Consider the following 27,343-nt stretch of genomic DNA (forward strand, 5'->3'; position numbering starts at 1 on the left):
GGCGTATTGCAAAACTTATACTAAATCTCCTTCATTCATTGAGTTGGAGTATTTACAAACTAAAATTTCTCAACCAATTCCATATAAAGTTGGTCATAGTTGTACGAGGGTAGATTATGTCAGCTCATTGGTCAAGCATGTGTCTCATGCTCTGCTCGTGCATGTCATGTGTTTAGAATTGACAAAAAAAAAATATCATGTCATGTCCGATTTGTGCCAACTTTTATAAACAAAGCACGTGCATGATCTGCCCGACGCAACACGCCAATGACCCCCTTAATTATTTTAATTTTTAATTAGATAAATTGGCCATAATCATGCGCGCTAACATGTCGTGCTTGTGCTAATATTATATCAATTTTGAAAATGATCGATGTACATGCAAGATCCATGACCCATTTGTGTGCTTCTTAGCCGAGTCAAGCTACTCTTATGTTGATTTGCCCCATGCCCAAATCTACCTTTGTCCAACTATATTATGGTTGTTTGGGAGGCACCGCCATATTATGGTTGTTTGGGAGGCACCGCCACTTAATTCACTATTTGAACTTAGGGCCTGTTCTCATTTACTGAACTGAATTGAACTGAGCTGAACTGAACTGAACTGAGCTGAACTGAGCTGAACTGAAATGAACTGAAATGAATATTTTATAAGATAAGGAAATTAGGAGCTAAACTGAACTGAGCTGAATTGAATTGAACTGAACTGAACTGAATTTCATCGTAAGAGAACATACCCTTAACTTCAATTGTCCATCATGTGACAACTCAACACTAATAAGTGTTATCTTGCACAACTCCAGATGCGAGATATTCAGTGCACACGTCTATTAATCGAGTAACATAAAGTTAATTATAGTAGAGCTATAATCATAACGAGTGTCAAACTTACCATTGAAGAGCAATAAAAAAACATGACCATTAAATGCGACAACCTATGTGTTACCAACGTGGTCTAAGGAGTTTGTTTAGCACATTCCATGACAAACTTATCGCTTGCATTTAACTAGAGTATAATTTATTATATACAACCGGATGTACCGTACACTCAACTAACCCGACCCGAGGTTGGTTTTGATTTCCTTATTTGTTGATTAAATGAAAACCAATCATCAAAATAAGAACAAAATACTAATGCTTATACGGTACATCGGTACACCCGATGACTCGAATGTATATAATAATCCTCTAAGTTGAACAGATGAATATAAACCCAAACGTGTGACGACCAAGCCCAAATACAATCACATTAGACATTACTATGAGGAAGTAGGGAGCCATGGTGGTGCCAAAATATCAAGTTGTCCAACAAACGAAACCAAAAATTCTAGAGAGTTCTAAACACAACAAGAGATAAATAATCCAACGGTCCATAATTAGGAAGAAGGTTCAAGAGGCTAAAGAAATACCGGTTTTCCCTCAATTTAAACCTAATTTCTCTCATTTTCCGGTTTTCGCTAAAACCTTACCTCTTCACTCACTCCCCTCTTCTCTCTGCTTCAGTATTCACTCTCCATTTCAAAGCTCCTCTTATCCATTTCTCCATCTTCGTAAGTTCACATTTTCTCTCTCCTATTTTACTTCGATTTCATCGTTTCAATCTTCAACATTTACATTCTGTATATATTCTCTGCCATTTCTGTTAATTGATTTTTGAACTTTTTAATTGAATTTTGTGTTTATGCAAAACCCTAATGTTGTTCACTGATTATTGACCTTTATTTTCATTCATTTGTTTATGAGATGTAAGTTTTGTTTGCTGCTAAGCTCCTTAATCTGCGTGTATTGAGATATAATTAGTATTGTTTTTATTGAGATGTTATTATGAATATGTATATGTTCTTTAATACTTGTGTATCAATTGCATTCAAGTTTGGGGCTAAATTATTATATTAATCGTTTGAATTATACTATCAACGTGACTATTAATTCCCGATGGACAGACTACATTTGGTGATAGTTGACCATTGTAATGTTAAGCTGTTGCATTTTGAGTCACATGGTTTTTGAAGAACTTAAGATAGAAATTGACGGGTGAGATGACTAAGTTTTGCTACTAAGTCAAATTTATCGCATTATAATGAAATGGAGGAAGTATATTGTTACAGTTTGATGAATTATGCTTTTTTGAAGAAGGGTGCTATTTATATTAATGAATGGATTTCTATAGGTTTGTTTTATTACGAAGATTTGTGAATTAATTTGTTTTTGCAGTGAAATCTCACGGTTTCTGAACAAATGGCATCAACATTCACGAGCATGTCTGCAATGGCTGCCCCTGGTGCCGCCCGTGTTATGGATAAGAAACCTTTGACCTCCGCAGAGAAACTATCCTCATTGGCGTCCATATCTTCTTCTATTAATTTAGGGAGACGATCTAATGCTGTTCTGCGGAATTCACGTTCAGTAAAGATCAACGCGATGGCCAAAGAGTTGTATTTTAACAAAGATGGGTCTGCTATCAAGAGGCTGCAAGTGAGTTTAGGCTAGGCCTAAGAATAGTTATTCAATCAATATTCTTAGGCTTTCTTTTTTTTTTTTTTTTTTTAACTTTCCTGTTTATGTTGCTAAATTTACTGAATTTGTTGTCCAGAGTGGGGTGAACAAGCTTGCTGATTTAGTGGGGGTTACTTTGGGTCCTAAGGGTCGGAACGTTGTTCTAGAGAGCAAATATGGTTCCCCAAAGATTGTCAATGATGGTGTTACTGTTGCTAAGGAGGTATAATTTTTTTAACCCCTCATGTAAATCTTGTTTCATGAGAGAGTTGGGTTGATTATTGATAAAACCATGCAATCCTGTGATCTTATCTATTTGTATTCTGTATTGTTGGTCAACCGTTACTTATATGCTGTGGTTTTTCTATAACCTGAAGGTTGAGTTGGAGGACCCAGTTGAAAATATTGGGGCAAAATTAGTGAGACAGGCGGCTGCTAAGACTAATGATTTGGCTGGAGACGGGACAACTACTTCTGTTGTCCTCGCACAAGGTCTGATTGCAGAAGGGGTCAAGGTTTGTTTGTGAAGATGCTGTATAATTTCTACTTGATTCAATGACTGTTTGTTTGATAAATAATTTTGTGGAGTTTTTTTTTGGTTTGTTTAGGTAGTTGCAGCAGGTGCAAATCCTGTTCTGATCACCCGAGGTATTGAGAAGACTACAAAAGCACTAGTAGCTGAGCTTAAGTTGATGTCAAAAGAGGTAATATTACAGGGAATATACACTTAATTAATATGTGTACTTTTACGAATATGCAGTCACCAGTAACCATAATTGATCTTTTGCAGGTTGAAGACAGTGAACTAGCTGATGTAGCTGCTGTCAGTGCTGGCAACAACCATGAAGTAGGAAATATGATTGCTGAAGCAATGAGCAGAGTTGGTAGGAAAGGTGTTGTGACTCTTGAAGAAGGAAAAAGTGCCGAGAACAGTCTCTATGTTGTTGAAGGAATGCAGTTCGATCGGGGTTATATTTCACCTTATTTTGTTACTGATGCTGAGAAAATGACAGTGGAGTATGAGAACTGCAAGGTTTGCAATACATTCAAAACTACTCTGTTGAACATTATTAGTAGGGTTGTCTTATGTTGTCACATTTGTGGTATTGCATTTAACATTTTTTGTGAAAATGTTGTTACAGGTGCTTCTAGTTGACAAAAAGATTACAAATGCAAGGGATTTGGTTAACATCTTGGAAGATGCCATTAGGGGAAGTTACCCAGTACTAATAATAGCCGAGGATATTGAACAGGAAGCTTTGGCTACCCTTGTTGTGAATCGGTTGAGAGGTTCTTTGAAAATTGCAGCACTCAAGGCTCCTGGATTTGGTGAACGTAAAAGTCAGTATCTTGATGACATTGCCATCCTTACAGGAGGTAAATGATTACATTAAACCCTTGCTGCCTTACATTATACTGCCTATGACTTTTTTGTTTTGATTACCTGTTTTCCTTCACTGCTTATCATGCACTCAGCTATCTCAATTTTTGTGAATGGTTGCAGCAACTGTTATTCGAGATGAAGTTGGTCTCACACTTGACAAAGCTGACAAGGAGGTTTTAGGTCATGCTGCCAAAATAGTTCTAACAAAGGATTCATCCACAATTGTGGGTGATGGAAGCACTCAAGAAGCTGTGACAAAACGGGTTGGACAAATAAAGAATCAAATTGAGGTGAAGTTGTTTTCCAGATTATAACATTGCTAGATTCGGTGATTTTGCATTCTTATACAAATTCTTGTTGCAGGTTGCTGAGCAAGAATATGAGAAGGAAAAGCTTACGGAGAGAATCGCAAAACTTTCTGGTGGAGTGGCTGTTATTCAGGTATGCTACCTTCCTGCTCTCAGCATCAAACCCTGTACAGTGGGCTGTATACAAAATCTCCAGAATAATTAATGTAATGGTTTCATTTGCTCATAACATGTTACATTTTCTTGGTAGGTTGGAGCACAAACTGAAACAGAGTTGAAAGAAAAGAAGCTGAGAGTTGAAGACGCCCTTAATGCAACAAAGGTATTGGATAAATTTTCGAAGAGGAGACTGATATTTTTTGCTTAGATGGAATACTGTACCATTTAGCAGTACATAACATGTATTAAATTTTACTTGCAATTTAGGCGGCGGTTGAAGAAGGAATTGTTGTTGGAGGTGGATGCACTCTACTTCGTCTTTCATCTAAAGTGGATGCTATTAAGGATCAACTTCAAAATGTTGAGGAAAAGGTTTGGTCAATTTAATTTCCTTTAACAGGAATTTTTATTATTTTTCTAAGTATAATATAGGGAGTTCATAATTTTCATCACCAGATGTAGTGCTGCTGAGGGCGAACTCTTTTTCTTAGTAAATACTCCCTCTGTCCCTTATTGATAGTCCCTTGTGGACAATTTTCTCGGGAATTAATGAACACAAATAAAAGTATATTGAAAAAGTAAATTTACATTGAGTATGCAAAAAATTAGAGAGAGAAAGTAATAAAAGTACATGGAAAAGCAAAATTTACATGTGAAAGTTAAATTTGCACAAATTTTGTTGCAAATTGTAGGGAATTTTTGTAAAAAATTGATATTAGTGGTACTTGAAAAAAGCAAATGAGACTATCATTTTGGGACTAAATATTGGCCATAAGGGACTATGCCGAATTGCCGACTATCAATAAGGACGGAGGGAGTATATATTAGGGTGTGTATAATTTTCATCACAAGACACAGAACTGCTGATGTAAAACTCTTTTGCTTGTGGCATCCGCTCTCATCATCATGGCTAAGTTTATCAGAATAAGTTTTTTTTGTTTGTTATTTTGCTGTGTCATTGGCCAAGTTTAGTTGGGTTATTTAGAGAAAAAGTGCTTGATTTTATACTCCGTATCAATTAGTGTGTTTGGTCGTGTTGGTTCTGGTCAGACATCATAATTAGTGGGCGTAGCCGTAATAAGATTCATCCTAATATCACATTAAATGTGGAAGAGCAAGGAAAGATTAATAAATGAATGTCCATGGTATTGTCCTAAACATAGGTCTTTTGTGGCTATAAATATTAATTAGACACCTAGAGATGGTTTTCTATTGTTAATTTAGACAATGTAACATCACTTCATTCTTTTATATTGCCGTGAAAACTTATTCTGGGCTGCCGTGTGTTTGCTTAATTGATGCATGTTGTTATTGTCAAAATCGAGTTGTATGACATTCTTCTGCTGTTTTTTTTCAAAGTTGTTAGTTTTAGGCTTTTTGCTTGTTATGGTACTAGCTTTTGGAACTTCAAATTTGCCTGATTCGTAGTGTGATTTTGTACTTTGTTGGTAAAATGACACCAATATCTCTTTATCGACTTCCCTTTCCATCATTGTAATATAGCTGTTCCTGGTTCTTTTAAATTTTAATCACTGGACTTTTCTTTGCAGGTTGGGGCAGATATTGTTAAAAGAGCATTAAGCTATCCCTTGAAGTTGATTGCTAAAAATGCTGGTGTAAATGGAAGTGTAGTCAGTGAAAAGGTATGTAATTCATTTATAATTCTTCTGCCAATTGTTTGAGAAGCTGTAGTACAGGCTGAATATAATTTCAAAAAAATACCTTGAAAAACTGATGTGCACTGCCTATGTTTGAGAATTGAGATCACCTAGTATGCTGTGCAGCTGGACTTTCTGAATACGTATTCAAGTTTCATGTTTTTTCACACCAACTTCAAAGTGCAATAAAAGGCATAATAGGACTCACTCCCAAAGATCAATGGGCAAATAATATTTACAAAAACACTTGATGTAGGAGATGATTAATAAAATAATGCTAAAAATGATGTGCTATTGCTAGCTAGCTATGTGCGCCATCTTGCAAAACAGCCACATTCCCGTTTTGGACAGAAGTTTTAATTGTATGAGGTATTGCGCTCTTATGGATTTCTCGTTCTGTGGGTGTAGGTGCTGTCAAGTGACGACACAAGATATGGATATAATGCTGCCACTGGACAGTATGAGGACTTGATGTCTGCAGGAATCATTGATCCAACAAAGGTAAGTTGGATGAGTATTATTGGGCAATGGGTGTGAGAGATGTTGGGTCTGTGTGATTTGACATGTGATTGAATAAATCTTCCTGGGTGACTTTCGGGTTTTTACTGAATCGTGTAAGTTATGCTGTGATGTTAAAATGCCGCTAATTTACTTAAACAGGTTGTGAGATGCTGTTTGGAGCATGCATCTTCAGTAGCAAAAACATTTTTGATGTCAGATTGTGTAGTTGTTGATGTCAAGGAACCTGAGCCACCAGTGTCTGTTGGAAGTCCGATGGATAATTCAGGTAAGTACTATTCATTGCTTCGAAGCATCATAATCTGTTTCGCAAGTAATTTGTAATGATGATGACCACTGCAGGAAACAATGTGTATTATATAATGATGTGTTTTTTTTTTTTGTTGCAGGATTCGGTTACTAAACACAGCTTTGAGTAGTTTCAAGGAGACAGAGAGACGTTTGATGAAGCTAGGGTGTCAGTTTTGTAAATCAATTGATTGTTTAGAGGAAATTATGCTGTAAGGTGGTAGTTTTTTTGGCGAGGACTGGTTACATGAATTTGCTGTTTAGTTGTAAACTTGCGGGAACTTTATTCAATGGAGTAAAATAAATGTTTTTGGTCATTGTGCTTTTCCTCAAATTTATAGAGATGCAACTGTGCATGTGTTGCTGCATAATTGTTGAATGTATGCTGCAATCTTTTCACAGACGGTCATCGTGCTGGTCGATGTCCCACACGGCCACACTTGGCAGCTTTGGGGTTGGATTGTATTTGTACTTTATGTTTCTCGTTTGGAGTATTTAGAGTATTTACTGTTTCACTGAAGGTCTTAATAGATTATATGTTGAGGAACTTGATAATATGTGGTCTCACAAAGTGATAGTATGATTGGCCTTTAATCTTATCTATTAGCTATGATATATGCTATCTTAAAAAATGACTTTTGTGAGTGTGATTTTACACATAAAACCATTCTCTCACTCTTTTTTCTCTTGTAATTTTCTAATTCTAAACAATTTGTAAAGTTTAAAATTTCTCTTTTTGAGTGCGCATAAATAAAATCACTTTGAAATTTTTTAGGGGGCTATAACAAATCCAAATCACCATAATTCAATATTTCTAGCATGTTTAAACTTACTTACATATATCAAAATTCGATTCACATTTTAGTTCTTTTTATTTTATTGTTAAAAATTTTAGTTCTTTTTATTTTATTGTTAAAAATTTTCAAATTTGTACTATGATACCTTTCATAACCCAATGTTAATTTTGGAAAAAAAGTCTAGATCCTTTCAAAATGATTTTTCAAGAAAAAAAAAATAATTTTCTTAACATTAGACATAATTAAGGGCTAATTTCAAATTAGTTATTGCAATTATTGATATGAAAGCAAATAATGTTAAAATTTTAACACTATTTTCTTTTTTATAAATACGGAGTAAGTAAATATTTCAAAAAAAAAATACGGAGTTAGTAAAAAAAAAAAAGTGAAATTAATGGAAGATAAAGTGAATCAAATTCACATGAGAAACACCCCAATTTTACTACAAATTTACACGAGCACACTTAATCATGGGCTCTAGCAAGGATTCCTCTGTCTCTATTTTGTTTTTTTTTTGTCCTTTTATGATATCCAAGATGAGTTTTAATATGTACGGCGTGTGTATATTTCATTTTCATATTTTTGAAAATTATATAAATGTAATATTAATTAATAAAATATACAGCGAAAAAAAGGAAATTTTGCAAATCACAGCCATTTAAAAAAAAATTGCAAATTGCAACCCAAAAGTTCGTATAAATTGTAAATTGCAGTCCGATTCAACTTTTTCATTAGTATATAATGTCGAAAAATCTTCGGTTAAGGTTTTAGGGGCCATATTAGTCCTTAACGTTCCGAATTGAGCTCGGAATTAGCAAAAAATTAATGTGTCTCATTTTTACAATTTTCCACAAATTAATACATTTTTTATGCCCAAAACGAGACACTTACGTTATTTTTTTTGCTATTCCAAGCTCAATTCGGGCTCTTAAGAGCTAAAATGACCCATAAAACCTTAACCGGATAATTTTCAACATGTAAACCGATGAAAAAGTTAAATCGGGCTATAATTTACAATTTATACGATTTTTTGAGTTCCAATTTGTAATTATTTTTTTAAATGAGTTTAATTTGCAAAATACGAAATTTAAATGGTTGTAATTTGCAAATTTTTCTGAAAATAAAGGGAAAAATTGCCAAACTAAGCGTTTTTGGAAAACGATTTCCCAAACAAGACGCGTGGCAAAACTATTTACCAAACTAAGCTTCCAGAGTAAAACGCCAACCAGGATGGCGTTTTACCCTGGGCATTTATTTTTTTTTAATTTTTAGTCAAGGATAAAACGCCATCAAGGGTGGCGTTTTACTGCTGGGCAAATTTTTTAAAAAAAACACATTTACACAAAAACGCTAACGCCGTTGGCGTTTTACCCTGAGTGATTTTTTTGAAAATAATTTACCCCCCTAAAGCGCCACCATGGTTGGCGTTTTATCTCTGCACACAAACACAGCTACACAGCAACAACAACAGGAGCTGCAACAACAACAGCAACAACCACAGGAGCTGCAACAACAACAGCAGCAACAACCACAACAACTACTACAACAACAACAGCGACAACCCCAACAAGAGCAACAGCGACAACCCCAACAAGAGCATCAACAACAATCACAACAACTACTACAACCTTAACAACAGGAACCACAACAATAACTGCAACAACATCAGCAACATTAACAACACCAGCAACAACAACAACACCAGCAACCAATACAATGAAAAGAATGAATGCGTATGGTGAAGTTGATAATGTGCAGAAAATGAACCAAAAAGGTTAGTAAAATTGATAATATTTATTTGGATACAATGCACTGGGAGCCGTGTAAGTATCGCCACATCTCGGAGCGTGACGGTGGCCTCCCCAACTGGTAGATGGAAGGAGTGAGTCTCTTGTCTCCATCTCTCAACAAAGCGCAGTAATAAGCGCTCGATCGATCGGTGTGAAGGCCATCCTATGAAATCCGCCGAAACCCACAAAATCGATGTACTGTAGCACACGGGGGTCGACCACCCAATCTACCACCGTGGTGGCAACGTGGTGCCTGCAAACCAAGCAACGTGCTGGATCACCCTGTACAAGAACAAAAAATAAATTGTTTGATCAGTGAACTAAATAAATGTCAAACACAATAAATATTTGGTAGATGAAAACTTACTATCTGCTCCCATATGTCACGGCTCCGATGGGTATCCTGAAGTGTCAGCACTGAAGGGTCAGCTGGTCCAGGGTCATGTCCTGTCTGCCCCTGATCCTGTCCCTCCATGATCTCTGTTCAGCGTACAATGTAAAACAAAAAGTCAGCTACATCCTACTTGAACACATACACACAACATGGTATAAAAATAATACATAAACTAACACCACTACCGGTCACCGTCCGTTCGAAAAGGGCAAGATCTCTTATTGTGTCCTTCCTGACGGCAACGACTACATTTCCTTGGTGGACGGTTTGTCTCATCCATTTCATTTCGTATACGCTTCGACGGTGGGCGACCGTGTCCTCGGACCATGATCTCATCAGGATGATTTTAGGCCCTCTGTATGACCTCCACGTCGTCTCACAAGGAATAGGCCAGAATTGTGGGGCATAAGTATTTTCATACGCCTCTGATCGTAGGAAACTGTCCACCCACGGTTCCTCAGAAACTGAATACTTAAGACACACGGCTAGAACATGAGAACATGGTAGGTGAAATATCATCGGTTTGTTGCATGTACATGTTCTTAAATTAAAGTTAACGGTATGCTTATGACCCCCTTTTCTCCCTATCCTTTCTCCTCGGTGTGTTTTTACTTGGTATATACCAAGCTGACGGCTATAAACATCCACTGTATGGTATTTTGCCTTTCTATTATTCTTCTCCAAAATGGCGGTGACCTTAGGTGAGTATGCATATCCGTGAGCACGCCTAGCAAGTGAACTATCTCTGCTTCTGTTAAAGTACTTGTTAACTCTGTGGAAAGTTAATTCGACAAGGGACATGATTGGCAGAAAACGAGCTCCCTTCAACACATTGTTAAAAGTTTCTGAGAAATTTGTAGTACATATACCATGCCTCCGACCAGCGTCATGAAACAAGGACCATCTGTGAAACGGCACATCCGTGATGTACTCTAGGGACTTAACACAAGCTTCGCCGATATAATGCATATCTTCAACCAATTTTTTTTCTTGGCGTTGGTATGCAGCAGCCTTGAACCTGTCTCTCATGTCGTTGTTTTTCACATGGGTCCTCAAGTTAGAGGCCATTTGTCGAACGCAAAACCTGTGAAAGGCCCGTGGCTCATGAAATCCAACATCCGGGTTAGTCATCGCAGCAATAATCCCCGCATGTCGGTCAGATATAACACATAGGCCCTCTCGATCAGTAACATGAACCCGAATGCAGCTTAGAAACCAGGACCAACTCGAGGTGTTTTCCCCTTCAACTATTGCAAATGCTAAAGGAAATACCTGAAAATTAGCATCAACACTTGTAGCAACCAAAAGTGTGCCTTTATATTTCCCATACAAGTGTGTCTCATCAATAGATAACAGAGGCATGCAGTGTTTGAACCCATCGATGGAAGGCTTAAAGGCCCAAAACACTCGTTCAAATACCTCCATGTTGCTGTAATAAACGCCTTCAGCAATAGCTTTGTATTTCCACAGAACTACAGTGCCTGGGTTCGACTCCTGGAGGGCTTGCATGAATGAAGGAAGTCTGTTGTATGAACTCTCCCAATCCCCAAAATTTTCCGCAATCGCTTTCTGTTTGGCATACTACGCTCTTCGATATGGAACATCGAATTGAAATTTGTTGGAGATGATATGTTGTATGAACTCAACTCTCAAACATGGATCTTTCTGCACAAACGACTTCACATAGTCGCAGATAACAGAGGAGTCCAAGTGTCGATGATCTCTGGGCGGAACTTCATTAACACAATTGTCGCGATGTGGGCCCTTGTAAGATACGATCTTAAAGGCACGTGTGGTTAGATTTGTTTTTGTACCACGTAGCGACCAACCACACCCCCTCTTGCACTTTAAATGAAGGACATTCTCATTCGACGTCACTGTGGTGTAGAAATGATTCCGCTCTATGGAATACAATTTCACCATTTCCTGTAGCGCTTTCTTATTGTCGAAAATCATGCCCTTCTCAAATTCTCCCCCGACACGAAACGAACACTGGCTCCCCGAATCACCCCAATGTATGTCCACCTCATAGTTCTCGTTTATTTGACTGAACCAAGGTAATGGAGTTCTAGCAACAACATCATCCACAGACAAATCGTTGTTTATAACATCTTCTTCATCTCCGTCTTCACCCTCGTCGTTTGTTTCATTAAACATATCAAGAACAGACAACTCGTTGTTTACAACAAGTTCAGCATTCACCAAAGTCTGAAACGGTGGTGTTTCAATATGTTCTTGCGTGGGAGAGTAACTTTGCAACTGCATCGATGATGAAATGTCATTGTTTGAGGTAGATGGACCAGGTTGCTGCATTGACCCCGACGCCGTAAATTGTGAACTGAATGGAATGTCAAATTGATTGTCGTGTAACATTCTACTGAAAGAACCCATTCCATATTCAGATGATGGAATGTTATATGCGGGCATTTGTAGAGAGCTTGCATTGTATGATGGAAGAAATGTTGGTTGTTGAGTACATACAGGCACCGTTTCCACATACAAATCAGTAGGAAGAGACCTCATTGCAACGACACCCCTCAAAACCTCCAAATGGTCGTCATTCAAAACAGGTAAGATTTGAATCCCGCTAACACTTTCAAACCTCATTTTGATGTTCACTTCAACACTTGTTGGCTTTGAACCAATTATAGTATAAACTTTCTTCAACAAATCATTGTAAGTCATACAAGGTTTCAATGCTAGCGGTTCCATTTTTCCTCCTCTATACTCGACATTGGGTCCGACACACAAAATTTCACCCCCCCAACGGCATAACAAAACAATCAATTGTGAAGCCATGTTCTACATAACATCAGACCACATATTAGGTGACACATATGCACAACTAAAACCACAATGATTCCAATAAATCCCCAAGCAAAGCGTACATACAACGCAGTGTTCAACAACATACTAACTTACCTACTTAATCTAACAATGTAAGATACATTTAAATGTACTTAACTCAACAATGTAGTTCGTAATTCCCTAAATGCTTCATATATGTAGTTCAACAACTAAATGCTTCATATAAATTATACGAAATTATACAACATACATATAACTATACTTAATTTCAATAATTAAACAACAATGTATTATGTAGTTATACATATTTCGCATACTTGAACAACACTATAGTACATACATTGTAAATTACAAACATAAATTCCCAAAAAACATCATACACAATTAAAATAGTTAAATTCAAGACATACCTCAATTTCGATGAAAGTAGGGCGTAACAGTGTTGAACAAAGAAGGAGGATTAATTTTTATTGACTATGATGCAAAACTAAGCTACGGAATGTGATGAAATTGCTTCAAATATGGAGAATTGGAAGTTGGTATGCGCGGGGTTAGGGTTTGCAATTTGGGGGTTTGGTTGAATAATGAAGAACAACGATATATGCTGTTAGAAATACCCGACTCTAAAACGCCAACGACGTTAGCGCTTTTGTGTTAAAAGTAAAACGCCAACGGTGTTAGCGTTTTTGTGTAAATGTTTTTTTTTAAAAAAATTTGCCCAGCAGTAAAACGCCACCCTTGATGGCGTTTTACCTTTGAATAAAAATTAAAAAAAAAAATTGCCCGGGTGGCGTTTTACCCTGAAAGCTTAGTTTGGTAAATAGTTTTGGCACGCGTCTTGTTTGGAAAATTGTTTTCCAAAAACGCTCGGTTTGACAATTTTTCCAAAATAAAGAGGTGGACGAAGTAGTAAAAGAAATAAGAGGGCGAGCTCTGATATATAGCCGCAACAGCTGGTGGTAAATGAAAACCTATATATCCCCTCTTTACTTTACACTCTTTCGATAATAATTTTTTGCCGCCTTTCTCTGTTTCTATCACATTTTTATTCACCACCATTTTCACACCTTCAATCTCCTCTTCTGTTATCTTTTTTCAGCAGCAACCATCAATGGCGTCGGCCAATGAAGCTCAGGCCGTTAAATCTCTCAATACTACTCCCGGCCTCCGCAACCGCCGCTTTGTGGTACTCTTCTCTCACTTCTACCATAAACCCTACTTTAAACCCTACTTATTTTATGTAATTTTTATTTTTTAAAATTTTTGATGTTTGAATTTGTTTGTTCGGAATTGAGTTAATTCAATTGTTTGAAATTTTGTTGTGCAGTACAAATCATGTGCTCAACAAATCGACGAGCTGGAAATCAATGTTTTTCGAAATCTCGATACCGTCAAGGCTAAGCCCTCTTCTGGCTCTTATTTCTTCTTGGATTGTCTAATACATTGGAGGGTATGCTAATTATTTTACTGTAATCAGTTAACATTATTATTGTTTAATTTGATTTTGATTTTATTCTCATATGGCTAATTTTGATGGAAACAATAGTATGCTAATTATTTTACTATAATCCTTTTATCATTACTGTTTTATTTTGATAGAAACAATAGTAGGTTCATAAATAAATCATGTAATCATAATTAAGCAATTTGCATTCAAAAGTTCTTAGCTTTAATGTTGTCAATGGGAAGGTGTCACATTTCGCGGTCACTTGTTTATAATTTTGTTGTCGGGGTTTTGGTTCAGGAGTTAAATACAGCTGAGGATTTTATTTCGTTATATGAAGAATTGATGCCTCTTGTACAAACCTTGTCGTTGGCTCTATTACACAAAGATATGATAATCGCGAGACTCTTGTCTAGGTTGCAAATGAAAGCGCGGCTTTCACTAGAGGCTATTTTCAGGTTTGCCTTTTTTTTAATCTGGATTTTCACTAGCTAATTATCCCTATGAAACACTTGTGGAATGTAATATTGTGTAGAGTGCTGGTTCTGTTTATTCGTATTTACAATTTTGATTTTTTTAGTTTATACAGAATAATCACTTTTGGTTTATGTAGCCAACCCCACTTATGATTGATTGATATATAATAAGTTTTTGTTTCCTTCTTATTGAGTTATAGGTGGTTCTATAATGTTATATGAAGTGCAATAATATTAAGTTATTATTTTGGTATTGAGGATGAACTCTTCATTTTCTCTACAGGTTGATTGCAGAGTTATCAAGAGATCTAGGTGAAGAGTTTATACCGTAAGTTTGTGATTGTCAGTTGTTATAATTTATTTATCAATATTGCGATCTAACTCTCCGGTATAGCTTCTCTGTTACTTTGTATTAAACAAAATGGCACTGGTATAAAGTAGCTTCAATTCTGTGCTGATGTTTTTTTTTTTAAATTTTTTTTTTTTATAATCCTGTAATCTTGCACTTAGTGATGTTGGTACTTGGTATGCAATCTGACATCTTTAAAACCCACCCAGGACAATCTTTTAGCTGGGTTATTTGCTGGGGAATGAAAATGAAAGTATATGGACCTGATCAGTTAAAAAAATTGATATTATGCATAGATATTCTGAGTTTAAAGTCAATTATTCACTTGGATAGAGAGTACCACCAACAACTGCTCAATCTAGTTTAATTTTGATTTTTTCTCTTGACTGCAAGAAGTCAAGAACACTTCATAAGGTTGCTTTCTAATCTTGATTGCAAGGAGTCAGGAACACCTCAAAAGGCAAGCAAATCAGTCTTAATCCACCACTACAACTGTACAAGCGCCTTACTCATTTGACAGACAGCTAGGGTTTTTTGTGTTGCATTTCCCTTGAGTCTCCACTTCATGAACCAAGAGAAAGTATATGGGATTTAAGTATGATTTGAAATTGTTCGTCTAATAAAGATGGCTGCATAAGTGACTTAAAAACCACTCTTCCTATGCTGATAGGATGTCTATAGCTTCACCAAAATGTCTAGTGATGATTTAATTCTAGGAATTACTAATGCTGCCTTTTAAACGTTCAAATCTAATTTGTTCCTTAATTATTTATTTTAGATGGCATTTTGGGTTTTGAGCAGATCTTTGGAATGACTAATTATCATTAGTTACTATTAATTAAATAATGTTAGTTGGGTTTATTTCCTCCCAAAAAAAAGAGGTTGGGTTTATACCTGTGCCCCCAGACAAAACTTAATCCTTCTATTTATATAGAATCATGCATGATGTTATAGACGGTGATACTGATGCAGTACTCTAATTACTATTCAAGATCCCGAGAAAACAGAACTTAATATTGTCCTTGTCAATCTAGGTGCTTCCAGATCATATAATTTTTTCTACTACCTCCGTTACACATTTTTTGCAACTTTGGAGTTGACACGGACTCCTAGGCAAAAAATGAGAAATGGAGATTAAGAAAAGGGAGGGACATGTGATTAAGGAAGAAGAGAGAAATTGGGGATAAATTAATAATTAATTTACCACCTTCCATAACACCAGCCACACACATCACCACCTCTACGCACCACCAGTCCACCATCTTGACGCATCGCCTAGTACCAGTCACCAACACTAGCCTCACGGATACCGCCGAACCACCACACATCCATTAGCCACCACACCCAAAACCTAAACCCATCCCGTAGCCACCACACACACACACACACACACATACACACAAACCCGAAACCAACCCCGCTTCAAGCCTGCAACCATACTACCCAAAACCTAAAACCAAACCCAGAACCACCGCATAACCACCACCATAATCGCAAACTTTCCGTCATCATTGTCCATGGGTAGATCTTCACCACCCAAATGGTTTGTCTTCGTGGGAGAGAGAGATAGGGGGTTAGATTAAAGGATAGAAAAAGAAAATGGGGAATTGAAGAAGAAGAAGTTCAAGAATTGGGTTTGATTTTTCTGGAGAGATTCGATGATAGATCAGTATTGTTCAATGAATTGAAATGGTTGGTTGGATTATTGTCTTGATAAAGTTTTGTTTTAAGTACTAATTGACTTTTTAAAAATTTTAGTAAGGGTGTTTTAGTAAATTAATTTAAAAAACTTTTGGAAAGTTGCAAAAAAAGTGTAGCTGACATTTTTGGTTAAAGTTGCAAAAAATGTTAAATGGAGGTAGTAGATTTATTTTTTTTATATGTGATTCTATTTCTTCCATGTGCTTTAAATTGTTTTTATTTTTTTTTTTAAATTTCTTGAAAGGTTTTTTTTTTTTTTTTTTCTCCAATTCAGAAGAATTGTCAATATCATTTAACATGCTTCCTTCATGTACTTTTTGACAGCTTTCTTCCAAGGATTATTGAGTCTTACTTGGGTCTTCTCAAAGATAAAGCTGACCGAGAACCAGAGATTATTGAGCAGGTCTACCTATGTCTCTTAGGAATATCCTTCTCTGTCTGCCTTTTGTACTTCTTAGGATTACAAATACTTATGAAAGAGCTGATTTACTTGTTTGCAGATGTTTACCTCGTTGTCATATATAATGATGTACTTGCAGAGGTATCTCACCCAAAAAGTTGTTCAAGTTCTCGAGTAAGTGCAAGTTTATATTTTAAATGTTTAGCAAGTTATCTTATTTGTTATTATTTTTTTTCTATCATATTGCCTATGTTCTCCTAACTTGGGTTATGCATGCGTTCTTCAGTTGGATTGAAAAAAAAAAAATCGAAATAAATTATATTGATCTATTTTGGCTTTATGTTCATGTGTTTATAGGACGTGATTTGAAGTTAAAACGTTTTACTGTGGGAAATTTTATCATAATTAGTTTAGTGGTATTTTAAGTGCTTCAACATATTTTTTTGATACGAGCTGTTTGGGAAAATATAAAATTTTTCCTTTCCATATAAACAAATGTTAGTAGGATTGTATTTCTTTTTGCATCAAGCAGTTGTTACAATTCCTTTTCTTGCTGGAAAGTCACCTGGTGCCCCTTATTTGATTCTCCTTCCATAATGTTCAAAACTGTACATGAAAGTGTTTTTCAAATTAATGGTTACACTATGCGTTATTCCATATTAAGGTCGATGACTCACCTTATTATTTGATGCATTAACACGATCCATTTACATTACTTTTTTTCCAATTTATTTTCAAGTTTTAACAATCTTCTCAATCTATTATTTGCTCTTCTTTTTCTCACATCATTCCAACCAACCAATTTTTTTATTTGTCTTTTTTATTCTTAAAGCTTCCACTTAACACATATATTTATTATTCTTGTCTTTCAACATTCCATTTTAAACTTAAGAAATTGTTGATTTTAAAATTATAGTCCTTACACTTGTATTTTGTAAGTTCCAAAGTGGGAGTTTTGACTCTTAACTTAAAAATGTCATGAGGCGCACTGAAGTGCAAAGGGTCCTTGGAACCTAGATGGAAGAAAATTCTCATTTAACCCAATTAATAATATAAATAAATATACGATAAAAATTAATAATATACACTTCTTATTATACACTAAATATTACTAAATACTCCTTTCGTTCTTTTTTGTTCTATTTTTTTGGCCGTTCTTTTATGTTCTATTCACTTTGATTTATTCTCTTTATGACATATCCATTTTACCATCTTATCTCTTCAACCCCACAATAATTACACCTTTCCATACTCTCTCTCTTGCTTTATTCACCTTATTCTTACACAAACCCACTTTTTTACATTCTTTCTCGCAGTTATCTTACACTTAATTCTTCAACAATTTTTTAAATCGCGTATCTTTTGCGAGTAGAACATGAAAGAATAGAGGTAGTATACACTACGTATTACAACAAATATATATTTATTAACATTCACGTGTCGTTTTACCCATATCCAAATCTTGTACCAACTTATCATGCCCCAAACCTTTTGAATTGTTTTTATTGAGAACTTAGCTTTGCACCCATATTAGATATTCGTTGATGACCTTGTCTTTGTTGTAAAATGTGTTAATTGATAGTCTAATTGAATTTGATTTAAGATTAATTTTTCTTCTTACCATTTGCTTAGTTTATTGTTCTCGAATTAGGTTTTCCGATACCAGCCATCCGTGTGTGTGTGTGTGTGCTGTGTCTCTTTTTTTTTTGTGTGGCACTATTATAGTATATGATAGTATGTTTTGGCACTATTATAGTATTAATATATTATTTGTCAATTGACTACCTTGCCATGCTCTTTTTTCTTCATGGATAGCCGACCCCAAATCATTTTGGTTGTAAGGCTTTGTTGTTTTTGTTGGTGGTATAGATTCACTAGGCATTGACAATTACTCACTGTTGACTGAAAATCCTTTGACAATGTTGTAAATTTGCTTCTGTAGGGTTACAGTCAAACTAAGATATTATCCCAAAGATTTTGTCCAGGAGTTTATGGCTAAAGCGCTGTCATTTTTGCTGAGAAATGCACCTACTCCACAACTTAAAGAAGGTGATGTTAGTAAAAATTTTCTGTAAACGTACAAAGTGATTAGCCTTCAGATATTCTAGATCATTTATCTTCAGATTTGAGCTGCTTGATTGGCTAGTTAAAATGTGTTAGTGTCAGTTTAATTGCATTCAGTTGAATCAGTAATAACTCATAATAAATCCTTTTTTTTTTGTCATTATCTTCTATGTTTCACCATGAGTCATCTACCTCTTGAATGTTATCCACCTAGTGCTTTAAAATGCTTGATGTGCTGCTTTTGTGGGGTGTTGTGTTCTATGGTGTTCTATGCTTTGTAATTATTACTCACTGTAGGCAATTAGAGAAGAATATTGAAAGTTTCTTCGGTAGGGGAATGTTGAATTAATTATAAAATTAAATGTTATCCTAGGCTTTCTTCCTGACCTTGTCAGCTGGAGATTTTTAAAAGAGGTACACTATCAGACATTTAGACTCATGGCTCCATATGTGTTGTTTTGTGGTGAATTTTTGTGCTCTTATATGCGCATAGTTTGGTTTATCTACTTCTGGTCCTCTGTATATTTATGTAGTTCAATAATTCGGTCTTCCACTGTATAATGAAACTGAAGTTAATTCAATGGAGTTCAATTGATCTTGATTGACTGATTGACCTCCACAGTGCATTTTTTCATACTGCACTTTTCTGCTTGCCTTCCTGCTTGTATTTCTGCACTCGTAATTTGAGTAGTAATACATAAGTACTTAAATGAAGGCTGATTTCCTTCTGTATTTTATACTCTTTTAGGTTCTGTCATGTGTTTTGCCCCTTTGAACTTTTGTCCACACAGTTCTTAAGTAAAGTTGATCCTTGAATGATTGACTTTATTATGCATTGAGTGATACCTGTTTCGGCCTGGTTCATATGTGCAATTATAAGCTAGGTAATTATTGCTGTATATAAGAGACCCTTATATTTTCCTGTCAGTCTTTGGTTATTGATTATTAATATTGTATGCAGGTGTTAGTAAAATTCTGCATGAAGCTGCAAGAAAACCATCTGAGGCCAAAAAATTTGGAGCTAGTGCGTTGCTGTGGCATATTATGAGAGGAACATCATCTAACTTTCATTCACGCGCATCTCGAGTGCTGGACTTATTAACAGATAGTGGCTTCTTAAGTATAGGCGACAAGTTTAACCAAGGTAGGTTGTGAATTTTTGATTTGCCTTTGGTTTATTTTTTTCTATCTTTTTAATCTTTTGCTGTCTTTCTGTATCTTATTAGGCATCAACCTCTTTAGTGAAAGTTCAAAGCTTTTCACCCTATATACTTTTCACCATTTCATTTCACTACAGGTTCTGACACTGTTACTGAAATTGTGATTGCGTCTCTTGAAAGATGTATGGAGCTGGATGTCAGTGAGCTGAAGCTGATATGGAATAGCTTGTATGAAGCTGTTGCTAATTCTCTATCTGGCGGATATTCTCAACATTTATCCTGCCTGTTATCAGTGCTTATATCAATAATTTCTGTTGATCATGGCCGAAAAGTTGGTGGTAGGTTGTGAGTGAGCTTATGAATTTTTGTGTGTAAAGTTCTTGTAGGCTGTGAAGCTGTATAACTGTTTCTTAATGTGACTGCTCTATATATATGTGCAGACTACAAGCAAATGCAGAAGCTATTAGATTTGCTCATGTGGAAATTTATTCTTCCATTTAGCAGTGGTGAAACAAAGGGACTGGTATCTGAGGCTGCTGATAAAACTTTTCAGCTCCTGTTGTGCGTTCTTGATGGTATTTGCAATAACAACAATTCGACTGGTATTCCTGAACTTGCCTTGCAGTGGGCTCCTGTCTTTCAATTAAAGAGCTCAAGGTATCCTACCTTAGATACTTGGTAATAGTGGTTGATTTTTAGGCTTTCTGTAAAAGCAGGTCTATTGAGCTGACATTTTAATTCTTTGTTTCAGTTTGCTTACGCTCTTGAAAGATTTGGTCATGAAGGACTATGCTATAATTGCATTCCAAAGCAATATTTTAAGGTAGCTTTGCCACATGGATATGTTGCCGATACTTAACAATACTTTACAGCATTACTTACTGAGCTTTTTTGTCATTTTGATAGTGGTTGTTTGAATGTACTGGAAATAGCTAAGGGAGAAGCTCTACATTTGATGCTGGCTTATTGTGAAAGATTTCAAGCTAAAACAGGATGTTTTAATGTTCTAGAAGGAATGCCAAAGGAATTGGTTGTAAAGTCCAGATGTTTTTTTCAAGAGACAATCTGCTACTGGATAGGAGTGATAAAAAATATGACGCACAAGGATACAATAATTGATGAAGTAGTAGATGAGGACGCTTTGGCTTTACTTTGGGGAACCATTTGTTGCATCCCTTATTTCTTATCTGTCGAGGGGAATGAGTATCTGATGAATTTGGTTGATGAGGTTGATCGGCTATTAATAACTGAAACAGGTACAACTTTTAACTCAGTAGTTTCACACGAGCTAGAAATGTCTTGTTGAAGGATTCTCTTTGGAATTTTTTTAACTTAACAGTCTCAATTGGTAGTGGCAATGATGCAACATCTTGTTCTTAAAATATTGCAGAAGAGAGAATGGGACCACCTTCACTTTGAATTTGCTCCTTAGGATGCTCTATGAATATCTTACTCTATGTCTACTTGTCTAGTAAAGGTCAGTTAGGGACAACAATGGTCAGATGTGGTTACACCTTATCCTATACCCATATCTACCACTTACTCATATACCCCTCACCCATGTCAACACCAACATCCATGCACACCAAGGTAGGTACAGCTTTAAAATCATACCTATTTCATCAATTAAGAGGTTTTTTACTATCCATCTATACCTGCCCTGCTGCCCATTCTGACTATCTAAGTGTGATTCAATTCCTGCCTACCTTGTATACATGTAATATCCACCTAAGTGTGATATTCAATTCCTGCCTACCTGGTATACATGTAATATCACCTTTAATTTTACCATTTGATGATATTATTATATTGTATAATATTTGGGTAGGGTTGGTGTGTTGTAATTGGATTTGGGGTGGTGCAGGAAAGTTCTGATACTCACCACCTATCAACTACCCATGGCGGGCATGTTTGATATCCCCAGTTTCTCCATTTCACCAAAGAAATACCTTCCTGCTCCAACCAGGAGAGATTTGGTGCAGAATCCACCAAATTTTACCCACCTTTCATCCAATTGACCACTTAATTTGATTGTGGAGCATGAGAATAACTATGCAAAATTGTATGTTTATAAGCAGAAATGTAGAGCTCACCCTGGTAGTAATATTTAACCACCTTAATTTGGTAACAGTTTGTATTGTTTTCTTCTTGGAGTTAGATTTTGTTTTCAAACTTTAAAATTGAGCTTTCTCGTCTCTCTTCTGGCTAACTTAAAGATACTAAATGTTGCATTTTTCATTAGTGTCAGAGTGTTTCACTTTTCCACAGTTAAATAACTGTGTTCATTTCTAATTTTCTAAAATAGAAACAGGTTTCTAAAATGGGGTTGTGGTCTCAATTGTGGTTAGGCTTATGCATCGCAGAAGTATTGTTTATGCGGCATCACGTAAAAAGTGAGGGTTGACTGGGCAGGATTTATATGTTAGTTTCTGCCGTATTATTATTATTATTTTTTTTATTGTCTTTAGCAGTCTCTAAAATTTCGTTTTTATACTTGTAGCTGATGTTTAATAGTCATTGTTGTATGACTATTGAAATATAGTCTGTGTAATCTAAAGAAACCCTTTTTTTGATTACCGATTGAGGAAAGGGGAACATTTAAGCTATTCATAAATTCGTATGCTTATTGTGGGTTCACATAAATGGTCGTGGTTGATATGCCGTGATTTAATGTTATTTCTAGCTGCCGTACTGTAACACCCTCGGGGGTGTTACACATACTGTCCTTGTTTCTGTTTTTGGCTGTATTGGCCGAAATAATGGCCTATTTAGGTTTGGGAAATCTGAGTATAGTAAGCTGATATTTTTACACTTATGGGATGGTAGGTTATGTTACTTGCCTATTGGCTACATAGCTGTCATTAAACCCTTGATGGGAAACCTTAGTATTGGTAACTCCAAAGACTGTCAAATTGGTTTTAGAAGCACTCCTGTTGTCTCATTTTGGTCGATGAAATTATTATTATTTTTGCTATCTCTAAGGACTGTCAAAGTGGTTTTATCAAATGGAATGCAATAATCACTATGAGATCTGCAGTTTGGCGAAGCGTGGATAGAATTTTTGCGGATCTTTTGTAAAAAGTATAAAATCTTACCAATGGAATGACATTTCGGTTACGGATATCGTTTTCAGCATGTCTTTTATAATGAATTTGTAATAGACTAACATTAACAAGGGTAGTTTGGGAATTTTAGTACTTTTAGGTTAGTAGCCCTTATTCCTAACTAAGCCTTAGTATAAATAAGGGATAGTGTATGCATTAGCTATGATGTGAATTGTGAGGAAAAATGTTGAGAGTAGTAACCTCAAGTTACTAGGAGAGTGATAACCTAAAGTTATCAAGAGAGTGATAGCCTTAAGCTTTTAATCTATCCTTTTGTATCCAAATTCTGCCATTATTAATCTAAATTATCAAGCTTTTATATCTTAATTAGTCCTTAAATTAGAAAATCCTAAGTCAGTCCATAACAAATTGGTATCAGAGCAGGCGGTCTTGTGGGCTGCCGTTGAGTGGAACCACCAGTCCGTACCACCGCATTTTAAAAAAAAAATTAAAAAAAATGCAGTTTGCGGGAACAGATGGCGAACGACTCATGAAGAAATGGATTCATGAGGAATTTAAATACATTTCCCTTAAAAGGGAGCAAGGAATTTCAGATCCCGAGGAGAAGAGAATCCGGCAGGAGCTTCAAATTCACGAATTTAATGGAAGAAACTCAGATGACTGGATCTTCCAAATGGAGGATTACTTTCATTTTTTCCAGTTGAATGAAAAGGAGAAGCTCAAGGTTGCCATCATCGGGCTTTGCGGCGAAGCGTTACAGTGGTTCGAATGTGAACACAGGTGGCTACCATTCAATGGGTGGCAGATATTGAAGGTTCAGTTGGTCCGCCAGTTCCGTTCAACGACGACACAATCTGATTACTGTTGTGGTCCCTGGTTCAGCAGCGAGGTAGTACACCTGAAGAGTCAAGAAGTGCAAGACCCGGTGGCGTGTGGATCTGGCAGTGGGGTGAGCACTTTACCAGAGGGTTTCACACTCAACCCAACTGGAGTTGTATGCGAGGCAGGCCGGGATGGGAGACATGGTTGTTCAGGAAACTTTGACGGCGAATTGGGTTGCGGATTTGAGAGCTTTGTGGGAAAACATATATCTGGTGGAAGGATTGGTGATTTCGGTGATGGGTTTTCCGGTGGAGGTACGGGTGGAGTCAACAGCGAGTTGGTCAACAGCGAGTTTGGCGGCGAAGCTCGTGCAGTTTGGGTGGATTTTAGTACCGTGCAAAGGGCTGAAGTTGAGGTGTTTGTAGGCAATGGAATAGGAGGATTTTTTGAGAAGGGTGGCGCCAATAGTAGTGGATCTGGCGGTGGTTCAGGAGCGTTAACCGGAAAAGTTGAGAGTGATGGTGAGACCGCCGCTAGTGGTGGCCTGAACAGAGACGGAGCTGACTTCGTGAAAGGCGGGTCAGCCGCAAGTGGGTCAGGTGGTGGCCCGGGATGTTGGTGTCGGGCGTGTGAACAAGGGATTGCTGGTGGCCATACAAATTTGAACAATGAGCCGCAAGGTAAAGAAAGGGTAAAGAGTGGCGATTTTTCCGATGGGTTTACTGGTGGTGGTCTCTTGGTCGGAGGTGGCTTGTTTGAAAGTGGACTGGGGTACTTTGCAGGTGGTGGGATGAATGAGTGGTGGATATTTGGTGGGTTCCGTGGTCTTGCTGGTGGTGTTTGCAACGAATTTGAGGGGGGTCACAGTGGAGGCGAAAAATCTGGTGGTCTGTGTGGCTGGTGTGGTGGTGGACATGGGTGGCTCGCCGGAGAAAAAGGTGGGGAATGGCGCAGGAACTTCCATGGCAGATGCGGTGTTGGTCATGGTGGCTACACGCAGCAAAAACGTGGAGAATTCGCGGGTGGTTTTCCGGCGGTGGGGGTTTGACCGGAAGTGGAGCAAGAGAAAGGATTCAAGAGGAATGGGTGATTGGTGGCCTCTTGAAGTATGCAAAAAGAGCAGCTTTTGGCAGAAATGCTTTTGGCAGAGGGTTGACTGAAATTTTCAATGCCTTGGGGAGGAAGCCAATTATACAAGATGGGGTTAGTAAGGGCAAATTGGTCAATGGGCAGCTAGTGCTACGTGCATATATGGAAAGAAAAGAGCTACAGGCTAACCCAATTCAATTTGATGAAGCAATGCAAATTATTGGGCCCACTTACCCTTCATGTTTTTGGGCTTGTTAACTCTAGGCCTATCCATCCAACATCAGCTATGAAACCCAACTCTTATAACCTTATACATTCAAGCCAAATTTCACATCCTTCATCAACCTTGACAGATCATTGCTGTCGCCGAGAATCAAGTGCCGATTATTATCCACCTTGAGGACACGGTGGAAGTTTAGGGGGCCGGTAATGTAATAGACTAACATTAACAAGGGTAGTTTGGGAATTTTAGTACTTTTAGGTTAGTAGCCCTTATTCCTAACTAAGCCTTAGTATAAATAAGGGATAGTGTATGCATTAGCTATGATGTGAATTGTGAGGAAAAATGTTGAGAGTAGTAACCTCAAGTTACTAGGAGAGTGATAACCTAAAGTTATCAAGAGAGTGATAGCCTTAAGCTTTTAATCTATCCTTTTGTATCCAAATTCTGCCATTATTAATCTAAATTATCAAGCTTTTATATCTTAATTAGTCCTTAAATTAGAAAATCCTAAGTCAGTCCATAACAGAATTGCTTCATGTTCTAAGCTCTATTTTGAACCCTGATCGCTGGGTAACTATTAGGAATGTCGTTTTGTTGTATTGCATTCCATACATGCATGCATTCCCTTGAATGTTGAAAAAAAGTGCTACATAACTTTCTGGATACTGTTGTATTTAACATTTGGTCTTAATTCTTTTCCTACTGTAACAGAGTCTCAAGGTTCAAACTTGAATGATTTTTTAACTCATTTGGTTCATCAATAATTTGTTGATCCATTTGTATATTTTTCCAGATTTTGTGGCTGGAGTTCCCAAATGTATATGGCAGGGCCTAATTGGTGCTGCTTTACAAAGTTATCATGGTGCAGGAAGACCTGAAAGATTTGAACATGAACATACCTGCAAGATTTTGCATCTTGGAAAAAGTTATAAATCATCACAGCAAATACTGTCTGCTGTAGCAGAGTATTTGGATTCGAAATATGGGTAAGTAGTCTGGTTATGTTGCTCTTATAAGCAATTATTTGATAATTTTCTACCCTTTATGCTTTTCTGCAATAATCAGTCAGAATAGTTTGTCTTATAAAACCTGCACAAATGTCAGGGAGAGTCTCCAAAAAAACAAAGGTGTCTCGATAAGACATCTAAAGCTTGAAGCAGCAGATGGGATGGATGCTTTGAATGTATTTTCAGAGAACCTATTTCATCCCAACAAGGAACTTCGTGTTTCGACACTTAAAATATTGTGTCATTATGAGCTTTTGAATTATGAATCACAACAGATGGATGCAGAAGTTTCTGAAGAAGATCACATTGGCACCCAAAGCTACAATGTACATTCTATTCAGTAATTTTATTTTTCCCCTCATCATGGATCATAAATTTATGTGTTGATTTGGCCATTAAACAGCTATTTTTTTTTTTTATTTTCTGCGACATGCAGGTATTTAACCTGCTTCTTACTATTGAGCAAACACCCATCTCAGTTGCCACTGGTAGAAAGGTCACTTTGCTAGTTTCTAGAATACGGACTTCTCTATCTGCTCCTGGGGTAACTGAAGCCCATGTACTGCCGGCTTTTTATGGCACTATCGGGCTTCTGTATAACCAATACATGGATTTATCAAATGCAGCTTTAGAGTGCCTTTCTGCTATGATCAGCACATATCCTGGGCTCTTGTGGAATAAGTTTATCTGCTTTTTTGAGAAATGCCAGACCAGTTGTATAAAGGCTCATGGGTTAGACAACTCCAACATGATAGCATGTAGCGATAAAACTGGTTTGTACTAGCTCTTCAAAATTCTTATGTCATTCAAGAACCTGAAGTCCATAACTATTTATCATATAATCTGAGATATTGGGTGGAAAATTGTGTTTGCTATTTGCCTCTAATTAGACCTGTAAAAAATCGACCTAATGCAAAAAAGTGGGTCATGAACAAGATATCA

General features: G+C 36.7%; 3 protein-coding genes across 3 annotated transcripts in view; 2 read left to right on the forward strand and 1 right to left on the reverse strand.

Annotated features, from left to right (window-relative positions):
• Positions 1-1,403: 1,403 nt before the first annotated feature.
• Positions 1,404-7,286, forward strand: LOC110715011 (ruBisCO large subunit-binding protein subunit beta, chloroplastic). Its single transcript, XM_021893584.1, has 15 exons — positions 1,404-1,550; positions 2,215-2,475; positions 2,594-2,719; positions 2,874-3,011; positions 3,105-3,200; positions 3,287-3,529; positions 3,639-3,873; positions 4,001-4,170; positions 4,244-4,321; positions 4,439-4,510; positions 4,615-4,719; positions 5,898-5,990; positions 6,414-6,506; positions 6,666-6,792; positions 6,914-7,286. Exons 2-15 carry the CDS (start codon positions 2,239-2,241, stop codon positions 6,925-6,927), a joined length of 1,827 nt encoding a protein of 608 aa, XP_021749276.1. The 5' UTR covers positions 1,404-1,550; positions 2,215-2,238; the 3' UTR covers positions 6,928-7,286.
• Positions 7,287-9,038: 1,752 nt separating this feature from the next.
• On the reverse strand, positions 9,039-11,302 carry LOC110714810. Its single transcript, XM_021893360.1, has 5 exons — positions 10,417-11,302; positions 9,767-9,879; positions 9,582-9,681; positions 9,154-9,263; positions 9,039-9,044 (listed from the first exon to the last, which is right to left on the reverse strand). Exons 1-5 carry the CDS (start codon positions 11,300-11,302, stop codon positions 9,039-9,041), a joined length of 1,215 nt encoding a protein of 404 aa, XP_021749052.1.
• Positions 11,303-13,534: 2,232 nt separating this feature from the next.
• LOC110714730 (small subunit processome component 20 homolog) overlaps positions 13,535-27,343 on the forward strand; it is a 29,764-nt gene continuing 15,955 nt past the window's right edge. Inside the window, exons 1-15 of the mRNA XM_021893268.1 lie at positions 13,535-13,787; positions 13,929-14,051; positions 14,346-14,503; positions 14,805-14,849; positions 16,896-16,974; positions 17,072-17,145; positions 18,914-19,020; positions 19,997-20,179; positions 20,333-20,533; positions 20,636-20,852; positions 20,947-21,018; positions 21,102-21,451; positions 26,188-26,380; positions 26,499-26,727; positions 26,838-27,174. Coding sequence (XP_021748960.1) covers positions 13,713-13,787; positions 13,929-14,051; positions 14,346-14,503; positions 14,805-14,849; positions 16,896-16,974; positions 17,072-17,145; positions 18,914-19,020; positions 19,997-20,179; positions 20,333-20,533; positions 20,636-20,852; positions 20,947-21,018; positions 21,102-21,451; positions 26,188-26,380; positions 26,499-26,727; positions 26,838-27,174 — 2,443 coding nt within the window. The 5' untranslated portion in view covers positions 13,535-13,712. The remainder of the gene's footprint in view (positions 13,788-13,928; positions 14,052-14,345; positions 14,504-14,804; positions 14,850-16,895; positions 16,975-17,071; positions 17,146-18,913; positions 19,021-19,996; positions 20,180-20,332; positions 20,534-20,635; positions 20,853-20,946; positions 21,019-21,101; positions 21,452-26,187; positions 26,381-26,498; positions 26,728-26,837; positions 27,175-27,343) is intronic.

The sequence above is a fragment of the Chenopodium quinoa genome, unplaced genomic scaffold, assembly GCF_001683475.1.
Source record: "Chenopodium quinoa cultivar QQ74 unplaced genomic scaffold, ASM168347v1, whole genome shotgun sequence".
NCBI classification, from domain to species: domain Eukaryota; kingdom Viridiplantae; phylum Streptophyta; class Magnoliopsida; order Caryophyllales; family Amaranthaceae; genus Chenopodium; species Chenopodium quinoa.

Bases quoted from the DNA above. Each gene is read 5' to 3' on its own strand.
- LOC110715011 (XM_021893584.1), top strand. From the start codon at position 2,239: ATGGCATCAACATTCACGAGCATGTCTGCAATGGCTGCCCCTGGTGCC. The intron at 3,201-3,286 runs GTAATATTACAG...GATCTTTTGCAG, and splicing joins TTAAGTTGATGTCAAAAGAG to GTTGAAGACAGTGAACTAGC. The intron at 5,991-6,413 runs GTATGTAATTCA...CTGTGGGTGTAG, and splicing joins GAAGTGTAGTCAGTGAAAAG to GTGCTGTCAAGTGACGACAC.
- LOC110714810 (XM_021893360.1), bottom strand. From the start codon at position 11,302: ATGCAAGCCCTCCAGGAGTCGAACCCAGGCACTGTAGTTCTGTGGAAA. The intron at 9,682-9,766 runs GTAAGTTTTCAT...GTTCTTGTACAG, and splicing joins GTGACATATGGGAGCAGATA to GGTGATCCAGCACGTTGCTT. The intron at 9,264-9,581 runs GTTTCGGCGGAT...ATGTTGTTGCAG, and splicing joins ACAGTACATCGATTTTGTGG to TTATTGTTGTGGTTCCTGTT.